Source organism: Acipenser ruthenus, chromosome 24 (genome assembly GCF_902713425.1).
Source record: "Acipenser ruthenus chromosome 24, fAciRut3.2 maternal haplotype, whole genome shotgun sequence".
Lineage (NCBI taxonomy): Eukaryota > Metazoa > Chordata > Actinopteri > Acipenseriformes > Acipenseridae > Acipenser > Acipenser ruthenus.
In genome coordinates this window covers 28,511,479-28,525,873 of record NC_081212.1, presented here as the reverse complement: position 1 = coordinate 28,525,873, position 14,395 = coordinate 28,511,479, and the positions used below count along the sequence as shown (strand labels likewise).

Sequence of the window (14,395 nt, the reverse complement as noted above, 5' to 3'; positions counted from 1 at the left end):
TAGGAATTGATATTGGATTGATTTCGCTATATGAAAGGCAGGCTTTCCAGTACTGCCTTCATACTATATTAGTAAGATGGCATTCTGTAACAGCAATAGTAATGCAATATATACAGTAAATGGGTACTGTTGCACTCAATCTATCATCCGGCAGACCACTGGGACGCTGTCAATGGTAACTGCTTAAATATGGCAAGAAATAGGTTTTGCAGTTAAAATCAGAGAGCAGCATCCCAGAACTCATGGTCTGTTTAGCTTTTGAGCAAAGAAACAGCATTTCATTTTGGTCCAGTGTTTCCACATGCTTGCGTTAAGCACAACCACATGTTTTGGATCCGTTATAAGCAATTATAAGCAATCTATAAACAATAGCAAAGCAAAACAATGGCAAACATGTATAATAACTGTCTGAGCAAAGCAGAGCAGCCCCATACAACTGGTGAGACAGACAGGCATAGAAAGACAAACAGACCTGAGAAGACAGACAGACAGACTATATCTGTTATAAGAGATTTTAAACAATAGCAAAAATAAAAAAAAATGCCAAAAGTGGTTCATAATAGTATATTAATGTTGATAGCATAATGAATTACATGTTTAGATGATTTACAATCACTTATTGTTACCCATGTTACAAATCCCAGCTATTTCTATAGGCCCAGGTCTGAGCTGGTAGTAGGATAAAACATTGTAATTCTGTCTCAAGAAAAGCTTCTTGCTAGCAAATGTATCAATACTATCTGTACTGAAGGTTCCCTAAAGTATACTGTCAGGTAAATGCATTTGTATGCTTTGGCTGTGTAACTAGCAATAAGCCAGCACATGTCCAGTATAGCAGTTGCTAGTAACAGTTTCTGAAAGAACCAGCAGCAGGGTGTGTAAGGAATCTACAGATTGCTGTTACTGTAAATTGTTTTGAAGCATGTTGGCATACGTGAGTAAACTGTCAGGGAGCTAAAGGAGATCCTGGAATCAGTTATCACTCAGATTACATTAGCCCAGACGCAGGGCAGGACATAGACAGGGACATGACAGCTGCACACCCTGAGCGGTCATGAATTACAGCTGCACACCCTGAGAGGTCATGAATTACAGCTGCACACCCTGAGAGGTCATGAATTACAGCTGCACACCCTGAGCGGTCATGAATTACAGTTGCACACCCTGAGCAGTCATGAATTACAGCTGCACACCCTGAGCGTTCATGAATTACAGCTGCACACCCTGAGAGGTCATGAATTACAGTTGCACACCCTGAGCGGTCATGAATTACAGCTGCACACCCTGAGAGGTCATGAATTACAGCTGCACACCCTGAGCGGTCATGAATTACAGCTGCACACCCTGAGCGGTCATGAATTACAGCTGCACACCCTGAGCAGTCATGAATTACAGCTGCACACCCTGAGCAGTCATGAATTACAGCTGCACACCCTGAGAGGTCATGAATTACAGCTGCACACCCTGAGCAGTCATGAATTACAGCTGCACACCCTGAGCGGTCATTTTCTCAAACCACCTCACTTCAGAAATGCAGCTTTCAGAAGCAGTGGAGAAAGGCAAGCATGGTAAATAATGCAGCAGGCACAGCAATAGAGAATGACAGAGCTATTAAACAGGGAACATGATCAAAAGCATAACTTAAACTTTACACACTTTTAAAATTAAAATCAATTATTATTATTATTATTATTATTATTATTATTATTATTATTATTATTATTATTAACAATAATAATAATAATAATAATAATAATAATAATAATAATAATAATAATAATAATAATAATAATCATTAAAGCATTTTCTTATTCGTATAATTAAAACCAATTATGCTAACACATTTTTAATCACAATTTTATTACACATGTAAAATATCCATTAGGGTTTACGAGCTATTGCAGAAATAATGTGCTGTTGTTCAATTAATATAAACCACATGATTTTTTTTCAAATTAGTTACAGTCACCCCTAATAAACTCACTGACCCCAAGCTCTGATAAACCATCAAAACAAATATACTGCTGCCAGGTTTGTAGTTTAATATCTTTTTAATAGCATTTCAGATTTCTTCAAATGTATTTCACTGTTCCAAACAAGATATTCGCTGTTCATAGCACATTTTTGTAAGATTATTATTATTATTATTATTATTATTATTATTATTATTATCTTAAGATAAAAAAAATGATGTACAGATACTGTGTTCAGAATACTGTACTATTCTACAATTTAACCAAGAAACCATGAATGAAACTCCTATTGCATGGTGATAATGAGATCTCATTACCCTAAATACCTGATCAATCTTTAAATCAATAAAGAAATCGATAACTACTCAAGGTCATTTATTCTTGCTAGCCAAATGAATGATTAGAACAATCATAAATGAGGTTGTCATGTCATATTCCCTTTAAATGTCATTCAAAACATAATCAAAGCGCATTTTAATAGATGTGCTTTGATGGACTTGCTTTCTAAAGCTTTGCTCTGGGTCCAGTTCTGTGTAGCTGCTATGGCTGGAGGATTTTAAAGAAACAGATACTGTCTGAAGCTGTTGCCAGCAGGATCCCAAATATAGAGCTGAGGACTGTGCTGCCTGGTTATAATTAGAGACCGTGGATCATTCTGCTGCTCTCATGCTGAGGGAGCGGGTTTAAAGGGACAGCAGCACAGATTTAGACGCCACTCTGTAATCCTAGTTTGGGATGCCAGGGGGGTGACCTGGTAGGTGCTCTCCCATTCCCTGTATGAAAACATGTTTGATCTGTTAAGGCACTCGAGTGGAACACTTATTAAGCTGTTGCAGAACCCAACCTTTATGGCTAATTTGCAGCGTAAATATTTCCTTTTTCTCAAACAGACAAATCACACACAGGACATTCCCAGACGATTTGTATATTATACGATGCATGGTTTGCTTCAATCACAATCCCACAAGATTCCCATAGGAAAGCAATAGGAAAAGGGTCCACATGCTGCATGCTGTACTGTTTCAGTTTATTTCCTATTGTGCTTTCCAACTCTATTGATAAGGCATGGCTTGTTTGATTTAGGGTGTGCAGGGTAAATGATGCAATGTTCTCATTGCTTTCCATATTGAAAGTGGGATATAGAGCCAAAACAAAGGGTTATTTTCAATGACAAGGGAAAGTGGCGAACCCAGACTAATGTCACAGTCACAATAAGATTAATAAACTCTGCTGCATTTTGTAATAGCTATTGTAAGTTGTAATTACCATATTGTCACTATGTAATAAACCACATGCCAGCTGTAACACAATGTTATAATCTGTTATTATCTCGTTATTACAAACAATGGTATATTTTTATTTGCTAATGACATGGAACAATAATTATTGGCTAAAGTTGGGGGTGAAAAGGTTTGTGTTTTAATTATTGGACTCCAGTATTGACAAATAGGTTGAACTCACTTGTATTGTGTCTGATCATTCTGTATCTAGTACTAACAGAATTCTCTCTACTTCAAATAGATCCTTTAAAAGTCTTAACTGGAGCTTGAGCGAAAAGCTATATTACAATGAATATTGATAGGAGGATAAAGGAGGCGGTATAGCCTAGTGGTTATAGAAATCATGTTTTTTTAAACTCTAAATTCTTAAAATGACCTGTTAATCTGGATAACTTTTATGAAGTGGTGCTTTGTTTATCCATTCTTCATCTTAAAAATAACAAAGCTGAACGATTCCTGGATCTCTCCTCTTGGTACCTTAGCACTGAGGTTCCCAACCTAAGAGTAAAGCCCACTAGAGCAGCCTCCAACAGTCTAACGTGTTTATTCCAGAGGCTGATTGTTAATCTGGGAACATCGTTCAATGCATCACTGAAATATTCGCTTGGAGACCAAGAGGGTTGACATGAGGAAAAGCAGCTTGCCTCTTTCTGCACAGCAAAGGCATTGTCCATGACATTCTCACCATCCTTCTTGATTAAAGCATTTTCTACTTGTTTGTTCCATGTTAGATTAAAACCACGATGAAGTAATTAACTAAATAGAAAAAAGATGTTCCCACCGTGACAAGAGCCATCTTGACTGATTTACAAGACAAGGGGCAAACAGCATTACTCACTGACATTTCTATAGGAAGATAGATTTTACAACATGCAGCTGAGGATCAACAGTAAACAATGCTGTTAGTGCACAATGCTTTACCTACAGGTTCAGTGCGCAGTGTAATGCAGGTATGCTTCCCCTCCTCACTGTCCCCCATGCTCAACCTCGAGGAGTGCTATCAGAAGCAACATCTGTTAGACAACTAGCTAACACTTTACGTTGTGTCTCTAATTACTCTGTATTTCCACATAGTAAGTAAATACATGCATACTTACACATAATTACAGTGTTATTATGCATAGTTACAATGCACTTACAATTGTGTACTTACATATATCATACAAAAAGATTTACATGTTAAGTACATTGTAACTATGCATGATAACATTGTAAATATGTGTAAGTAATATATGGCAAAAAAAGTAAATCTGAGCAGAAACTATAGAATCATACAGATCGAGCATAATAGGATATTATTAAATGGGTAAGAATTCCTATATTAGGAAAATATAGATGGTAGAAAGATCCCTTTAAGCCATACCAGCTTCCGGGTTAATATTCAAGAGCAATGGAGCATTTGATTTCCAGGATCCCAGTGCCAGGTGGAATGACACACCTAAGTCTCTGTTCAGGATCACAGAGCACATTTCCCAGATGGGGATGCAGAGCTGGAAGCTTCCAGCTGGCTTTACAAGAAGGGCACATGGAAGAGCGACCATCTGGGAAGCACTGTAATTCTCAACCCATTTTACCAAGTCTTATATATATCATTGTTCCATACATAAGATCTGGTTTAGTTTAGTCGATGGCCATGGCTTTGGTGGTGGGGGGCCCTGGCCCTGCCACTAAGTATGAATGTCTTCCTGTCTGCGGATTTGCACAGCGATTCTGGAACGGATTAGAAGTGAAACCCACTGCCTAGTGCAGCCCAGCCCTCAGCCTGGAGTGAGGCATTAGGAAACTACTGGAAGAGAAACCCCAGGAGGAAAAGAAAGACACTAATGCTGTGAAACTGCATTAGAAAGGAGAGCTTCAACCCAGTTACTTAAGGGAATAGTGTCATGACATGGGAGGACTGACCAATGCAGCTTCCTGTAGACAGTTTCACAATGTTAGGATTTAAAAAAATATATTATTAAGATTTTGTGTTTTTGTATATTATGATTCAAAATGGCCTTTTCTGTCTTTCTCTAATTTACAGCATTGTTTCATTCCCTCCCACCCAATTCTCCCCATATAAAAGCCAACATTACCCCCCTCCCCCTCCCCCAAAATGAAATGAAATGCCAAACGAATCCTAATAATGCATGTATGTTCATGATGCTTTTACTGTGCATTGCTCGTAGATTGTTGGGCTCAGACTCTGCTTTTAAATGTATATGTGTTGCACCAATGTGAGTTGTCACAGTGCACACAAGAGACTCAACTGAGAGACCATTTGAACAAGAGCAATCAGTTCTGGGCTTGGGCGTGCTCTATTTTTAACTGAGTCACTTGATCTTTCCCAGTTCATTCTCAGACAGACTGTGTCTTAACAGTGCACAGGCACAGGGATGAAGCGCATTATCACAGGCTCCAAACATTTTCCACTCGACGATGAAAATGATTCACAATCCAGAGAGCTACTGTACAATGCCAGGATTCTAGTGTACCAATGATTCACAATCCAGAGAGCTACTGTACAATGCCAGTGATAGACTATGTAAACCAGATCGTGGCATCTCCCTAAACATCAGATTGATCCTGAGAATGACCTCAGTGGTCTCCTGGGACATCCCATTTAGAGTATGTGCCCCATGAGGGAAGTCATTCATGCAGAATCAGCATGGTGCTCAGGGGTGGGGAACGCGATCTAAACTACCCCAAATCTCATTTTAATGATAAGGGCTCAGCCTTGGTCGGGATCAAACCAAATGGAGCCTTGTTCTGTCACGGGCAATTACATTTACTGACTGCTTTAGAAACTGTGCCTGATTAAAGTGTAATTAACATCTCCAGCAATTACACTTTTCTCCTGATTGCTAATTGGTCGGACGGATTTGGAATGGAAAGTGAAAGCTGCTGGATTCATCCAGTATTTGCTTTGGAAGAAAGCTGCGACTGTTCCATTTGGAATAGCAAGGCAGGCTCTGGCAAGGTGCTGTGTAGTTTTCTACTGCTCCCTTCATTTATCATCGACTGGGAATTACTGCACATACCCGTCACTGTTGTGAAAGGCATTCAGAATGCCATGACCTATCTCACTGAAACTAATTCACAACCGTTCAACCAGTTCATACATTTAAACCCAGGGGTGGAGAAGAATAATACTTTTGCAGCTACACTTTCATTTAAATTTCACTCAGCAGGAACGCACCCCTTAGATACATTTACAAGGAGGTCCCAAGAAGTTACAATCGTTTACAATTCAGACGACATTCATTCACACAGTAAGCTGTACAGTTTCTTAATAACTACAGTCATATTAATACAATTCAAATAAAACAGTTACATCCCTTACAAAGTGATTCAGTGAGGTTATTGTCTAAAATTGAACTGGCTTCATGCATTTTCAATATTGCTCCACACTTTGTTTCAATCTTTAGGAGCTCTGTGGCCAAAAGTCTTGGCAGCCCTGGGAACCCTACACACCACAGTCTGTGTAAACTGAAATGAATAGTGGACTTCAGCTGAAAAACATCAATAACTAGTGAGTTATTCTGGTGCCTTATCTTAGACTGTTGTTCTCAGAAATAAATAACAGCCAGTGAAGTGTTATTCTTTTAGTCATACTAGCACACATTACACAATTATTGTGTTACGTTTTATTGTGTTACTTTTCACAATTCAAAACCAATTTACGCACCTGCTCTTTATTTCTTTCTTTTTTCTTTATATCTATATATCTATCTATATAAATATAGACAGAGCGAGAGACACACAGATGTTTAAAATATGCTGCACATTATTATCCAGGTTATAAGCCCTTCTTCTGATCCTAATACTGTGCAGAGCGTGTGTTCAATTCACACCTGGAATGAATCATGGAATGTTTGGATTCTTCAGACAGAATGCTAAGCTGAAGTTATCCTGAGGTACTTGATGTGAAGCATTCTGTACCATTCTAAGCATTATTGTGTTTTTTTAAATAACTTATACTGTATAGACATAGATAGATAGATAGATAGATAGTTAGATAGATAGATAGATAGATAGATAGATAGACAGACAGATAGATAGATACCAGAACATTATGTGAGACCCTTGGAATATCCCATCCTTTTGGTAATAGACAGTTCTGCATCTAAAGAGAAATAAATAAATTACAATTCAAATAAAAAGAAGGCATTTCTAACACACATAGATGGATAGATTGTTCAATAGCTAGCGATAGATAAATTTTCCGGATGGATAAACAAAAAGCAAGGCAAGCTGTGTCCGCATGTTGAGCGAGCAGATAAATAGAGACATCAATAGCTAGACAGGCACAGATCAGTCACAATCAGATTTCAAAAGGCGGTTCAAGGTTCAAGTGGTGGGGCAAAGGCACAATTTAAATTGTAGTACAGTAATAAGATTTTTGAATAGTTACAAAAAATATATATTGCACACTATACAATAATTGGAAGTTACTTCAATACCTGTGCATGTTTATCTTCAAAATGTTAATTATACAGAGCCGGCACATCCAGAGGGTCCTCAAAATCGCATTTATATAAAATCGAGAGTTTGGAGCCAAATGCAAACTGAAACGACTGTAGGAGGCTTGTAGGGTATGATAAACAGAGTGAAGAGTAACAGATAGACAGACAGACAGACAGACAGACAGGCAGACACACAGACACAGACACTCAGACAGGCAGACAGGCAGACAGACTGAAGGCACGGACATGGTCAGCACATTAGGGTCCCCAGATTTTTAATGAGACTTATAAACAGCTGGGTCTTGTGTTTGAGTTCATTGTGTCCGAGTGGAGTGTGTGAAGGTCTGTAGTGTAGCAGCATGTTGCAGTGTAGAAATGGCAATCAGGTTCTATAACACTGATGAAAGGAGATTGGAGTGGTGATGTTTCAGGCAGGGACTGTTCTGGAATGAGTCTTCAGCACACCTTGGTGAGCTTTTTCTCGTGGCTTTGTAAAAATTCCCCCATGCACTGCGAAAGAGCCCTAGTATTTGATTACCATACTAAGCAAATTCTCCTGCAGTTATTCATTTTGTTTTGCATAATTGCACTTGTTTCATGCGTGTGTGTTCATTTAAAGTGTTCTTCAAATCAAAGCAATTCCAGTATTTGCTGGGAAATGCGAATGTCTGGTAGACCATTAAACACACTGACAAAAAAGTAATGTGTTTGTTAAAGCCGCTGTTTCAGCCAATTAAAAATGATCTGTGAGCATTTGTGCTTCTGGTTTATAAATCCTGTTCAGTTCTTGTAAGTATCATTTTACACTCTGCACGTCTTACATATAAACCTAAGCAACTAAGCACCAGACGGGACCATTCCTAACTGATACAGAGTGAAATGTATCTTCATATGGAGTGTAAAACCAGACGTGGACCATCCTTTCTAATGTTAATATTGCAAACTGTGCAGCCGGCTGTTACTGGCTCCAAAACACCTCCTTTTCATTCCCGAGCCATTGCTGGAGTGAAAGAGTTCTGGTTAACACACCCTGCTGTTGATTGAAAGTATGTTTCCTCTTCATTAAGCATGACCAGCAGTGGCAGAGCATGCTGACTTTATTGATCCCTGCCTTGCATGTGATTACAATTCATCATTCCGCTCAAGGGTTCGATCAGCACGCCTTGGGGACCTTCTGAACACCTGGAAGGTCAAGATGCAGTAGAATGTGTGCGTGCAGTACAGGCTCTTTATTCGACCTGCCTGCTAAGAAAGCTGCAAGCTGATTGGGGTGGCTGTCCTTAATATGAGTTCCAGTCTTTGAAAACCCATGAAGCTAGACTGCAGACCTTTTTACATCATCAAATTATTACTATTCCTCAGCATCACTGCAAAGTGGTGAGCTGAATAATAACATGATAAATAATAATATAATATTTCTTATTTCTTGGTATATTTGGGTATCATAGCAATGCCATCTAACATCCCCCTTGATCTCCAGGTTCAATGGAACAGAGGCCTATGAGAGAAAACAGACCATCTCTCAGCCTGTAACCATAGCAACAGCTGCAAGATTAGAACAGGAGTTGGGGGTTTAGGGATGGTTGTTGGGATTCTGTGAAGTTTATGGAATGGTTGCAATTCATTTTCCAAGCCACTACGGCAACTTTAAAGATGGTTTGGATTTCAAAACACATTCTTATTGGAGATTTCGGAGGCTCCAAGGTTACAACTATGTTACGAATGATTTATACACCTTGCAGAGTTCTCAAATCTGCCCTTGCTGCCCTCTCTATTGGCAGTTTTTCATTCACGCCCAACATCTGTGTTTGTTGCAGTTGTGCTTGGTAGTTCCAGTACTTCTTTAAACTTGTATGACCTGCTTTTATACTGCCTGGATTTAATCCTTCCCTTTGGACATTCCTGGCAACTTTCCAAAGTCTTCTACTGGATAAACATAACTTCATAAACAGTGTAAAAATGGAAGACATGAGGCTCTGGCTTAATTATTCACAGAATATGCACAAGTTTGCTGATTGCAATTATGGTCCCCTAGATGGTTACAGACTTCACTTTCAATCAAATGAATTTGCATTAAAGAAGCTGCCGTAAAGCTACTATAAAAAGCAAATAAAAATAAATGGCAAGCGTTGACTCGACTGGGGATTTGCCATCAGTCAAAGTATTTTGAAGCGGGCCGATTACACTGCGAGTTATGGGGACCCACAGATTTCAGCAGAGAATGTATTATTTGTTCCAGTGTTAACGTAGGTGCTGAAAACGTAATATGGTAATACCGCTGTACAGTTTACATAAGGAACAGGAAAAATAAACAGGCACACACTATGCACAGTATTACTTTCAATGATGAGGATCCCCATCAGGATTAGAGAGAGATGTGTGTTACTAGCTACTGGCCAATACTTTTGTCTACTGTTTATTCTGTAAATAAAAGATGAAATTCCATCCTTAATCAGCATACCAAAAACTGAAAGCTCTTTGGGACCTATTCATAAAGTTTAATTTTATACCAAAAACGATGTGTTATTCAAACTCTATTTAGCTTTTTAGCAAAAGTTTAAGAACATTTGAAAAGCAGCTCAATAAGAAAAGCTTTGTAGCACCTTTAATGGATGGTGGTGGAGTGGCTTCCTGTTTTCTTATGCTGGTCTTGGCTGACAGACCATTACGTTATGAATATAGAACCAAAAGTCTCATAAAAGGGAAGCTGTGGGCTTGTCTGCCTTTACATAGACCTTCAAACTCACTTGTTTAATTATCAGTTTGCAGGCTTCCTCTCTGATAGAGAGACACCTTCTCAAATTAATTTGACATGTTCCATTTTCAGAGGAAATCATTTCCATTATTCTCCTGATGCTTAAAGATAATTTGTTTAGATGCAAATCTGCCAGATTTGTTTAAGCAATGCTTACTTAATGCCAGGTAAAGCCAGGTAGGGCAGAAATGATAAATATTTATTCAAGGAAAGATAAAGAGGGAAGTTGCTGAGCTGGCTATAAAAACATATTGTAATTAGACAGTGTGCACTGAATTATTTTTTCTTTATCTCTTATGCAGAAGGTGGAGTTTCTAGTTTTCAGATCCTGTACCAGCTTTTATCAACTCATCCACTCCGTATCATTTGGAACCCTACACATAAATCACTGTAAGAGTGCTTGGGAGCTGGGGACGGTCTGGGCGAACACAGTGACGTATGTGGACACATGTTGCAGATGAAGCCCAGCTTCACTGACACAGTAGTTGTTTAATGCTGCAATTCTAATGTTATTTTTATTATCCTCAGTATTGGATAGTACAACGTATGTATAAGGCAATGAAATCAAAACACATTCGCTTACATAAGTCAATGCAAAATGTAAATAATATTCTTCATTTCTTTTCTTTTTTTTCAGCAACATTATCAATCAGGTGTCAGGCAGCAGTTACCTTGACCAGTGCGATTCCTGATAATAAAATAAATACAAATAATAATGCAAATGCTTACAAATGCTAAATTAATATAGCAGGCATCCATTTTACTTTCTTTTTTGTGTCTGCTTTCAAAAGTTCTGGGGGTGGCCCTTACTGTGGCTTCTGAGTTTTCTGGTGTATTCCTGCTTTGGGGGCACAGTTATGGGAGGGTTGGGGAGAAACGGCTGACACACTGGTACCTCCCAGGGCTCAGTCTGAGATCCAGTGGAGCAGATGAAGGAACTCTCCCTCGTTTGGGTGCTCGACGAGGTAAAAACAGGGCTCTTCTGCGCTGGCTGCTGGATCCCGGAGGCGACCTGTTTGAGGATGCAGGTTTGCTTTTGAAGGATGGAGTTATTATCCTGCAAATACACATTAATGCTGTGCAGCTTACTGCACACCTGAGCAAAGCCTTGGTTTTGAACATCTACCATCATACTGTCAAACAAACTATGCTGGTAGATGGAGGTGGTGAACTGGTCCCCTGGCGAGTTTCCCCTTGTGCCAGCGATGACCCCAAACTGAGGTTGTTGAACACCAGTCTGAGATGGAGTGGTTTTGTAAGGAACTGGTTGGGCAGTTCCGCTAGTGGTAGATGGTTGAACGATGCTGGTCTGAAATGGAGCAGTTTTGGAAGGGACAGTTTTGTATGAGACTGGCTGGCCAATGCTGGAAGGGACAGTTTTGTACGAGACTGGCTGGCCAATGCTGGAAGGGACAGTTTTGTACGAGACTGGCTGGCCAATGCTGGAAGGGACAGTTTTGTACGAGACTGGCTGGCCAATGCTGGAAGGGACAGTTTTGTACGAGACTGGCTGGCCAATGCTGGAAGGGACAGTTTTGTATGAGACTAGTTGGACAATGCCTGTAGTGGTTGCTGGTTGAATGATAACATTTTGAGATGCAGTAGCTTTGGAAGGAACTGGTTGGACAGCACCTCTAATGGAAGGCGGTTTAAGAACACTAATCTGAGACAGAACAGTTTTGGAAGTCGTGATTTTGGAAGGAACTGGTTGGACAGCACCTCTAGTGTATTGTGGTTGAATGACGCCTTTCTGAGATGGAACGGTTTTGCAAGGAACCACTTTGGACGGAACAGGTTGGACAGCACCACTAGTGGATGGCAGTTGAACAACACTGTTCTGAGATGGAATGGCTTTGGAGGTTGGTTGGATAGCACCTCTAGTGGATGGTATTGGTTTCTTTTCTGGTGGCTGGTTGACTTGTGCTACTTTTAGCTTATCCTCTTGCTTCCTCTTCCTAGACTTCTGTGAGACTAAAGAAAAGTTAGACCATTTTAAGTTTATAGCTTTCTCATTAATATACACTTTTTAAAGCTAATATAAATCAAAGAGAAAAAGTTACCACTTAGTGAAAAAAAAAACAACTGTAAACCAACAAACACACAGCACCATTTCCCAGACATATCTATCTAGATATATAGTCCAAGCCAAGTTGTATCCATAGATATCTGCTCCAAGTCTCAACAGCTGTGAATTCACTGTCCAGTGTCACAATGCTCTTTTACAGTAGTAACTATTCTTTCAAGTACAAACCTTCAACTGAAACCTGAATGAACATGCATTTCACTGAAACCCCATGCTCATCATAACAGCTTCCATTTTTAGAAATACTAAAAGAAACTTAAGTTCAAGGACAATGCTTTAACAAGACATTGAGAAAGACTTTGTCAAATGTTTGTCATTCAACTCATTAGTTAAATAGTATTTCTAAATTGAGCACTCTTGGGTGATGAATAGTTCTGGATGGATAACAGATTCCAGAATGGAATACTGGGCAGTGGAGAGAACTGTACCCACCCAACCACACCGACCTTCAGACAGCGGTTTGCACGGAGGAGCGGGGCCAGGAGCATTCGGCTGGACAGCCTTACTTGAAGCAGACGGCTCTTCTTCACAGTAATCATCTTCTTCACTGGAGTACTCAGAACTTTCTGTATGAATCACACACAGCAGGCACTCAATTAAGCAAACTCTTCTGGAGAGACACATTCTATTAGGGCAATATGCTTATTTACGTATTCAGTATGCTAATGAGTTATCAGGCGATTGCCCAGTCAATGTCCGATATAACATGTAATAAATACATATCAGAATGGAAAGCATTCCTTACCAGGTACCTCGTATTAACAACTGCAATGTTATCACAGGTCACCTTTTTCTTCTCTTTATGCTCCTCTGGGTATTGTTGCTTGTATTTTATACTGCAGTCTGGAATACCCAGATATTTCAATAAAAACGCTATAAAACGCTATACACCTGTATTTTATATAATTACATATCCTGAATTGATGTAAAAAAAAACTTAAAAACTGAAGAAATACTTGAAAAATGCTTAGCTCAATACCAAGAGGACTGGTAATAATGTTAATAAAGCTGATAATATATTTTAAAACATTGGTTTGCACTCCTTTAAGATGACTATATTTTTTGCTTTATTCAAAATCAAATGTATATGATATGTATATACATTTATATTTAAATGTCATTAAGAATTCACAGAGTTTTTGCAAATGTATCAATAGCAAGTTGCCTTTCATATTTAATAATTCTGCAACAGCTCCCAAAAGTTGATAAGAGAAGTTCTGACCCTGCAGAGATTATGTAAGAGCTGCCCGTGCCACTCCACCTGTACAAATCATTTAGACTGGGATCAAATACCACTTCCAAACAACAGACAGATTAACAACAAGGTAGTGTGTGCTACCTACCGTAGTCTATCATCATTCTTTGCCTTTCAGCCAACAAATAGGCAGCCACCAAACCAAAAACCATTTCTTTCTTTCTTCCTCTCTCTCTCTCTCTGTTAGGCTGTCCTCAGTAGTAGAAACACAAACTCTGAATTGCTGTTAATTACTAACACAAAGCATGTGGTGCTAATGCCATGATTAGACAATTGAGTGTTTTCACAGGTGGTAATTCCAGGTACCATCACTCAGAGCAAATGCCATTGTGGAACTACTCTCTATTGCAGTGTATCCAATATGGTGGCTCAACGAGAACCACTTTAAATTGGAGCACAATTAGAGTCCAGCTAGTAGATCCAAATAGAATGTCCACCTTGAACGAAGCCCTCTTAGCAGTCTATACTGCAGGCATGGGCAACTCCAGTCCTGGAGAGCGCATCCACACCAGGTTTAACAGGAGCAATGAAGTAGTTCACTGCTTTAGGACTTGGATGGAGGTTTAATTGGTTCATTTAAACAATAAGGACCTGACTTTGAGGG

General features: G+C 39.2%; 1 protein-coding gene across 1 annotated transcript; it reads right to left on the bottom strand.

The window, feature by feature from the left end:
* Positions 1–9,074: 9,074 nt before the first annotated feature.
* On the bottom strand, positions 9,075–14,124 carry LOC131700623 (mucin-2-like). The gene is made up of 3 exons (XM_058999140.1): positions 13,880–14,124; positions 12,983–13,102; positions 9,075–12,424 (listed from the first exon to the last, which is right to left on the bottom strand). The coding sequence occupies exons 1-3, from the start codon at positions 13,941–13,943 to the stop codon at positions 11,238–11,240; spliced, it is 1,371 nt and encodes a 456-aa protein (XP_058855123.1). The 5' UTR covers positions 13,944–14,124; the 3' UTR covers positions 9,075–11,237.
* Positions 14,125–14,395: the final 271 nt, after the last annotated feature.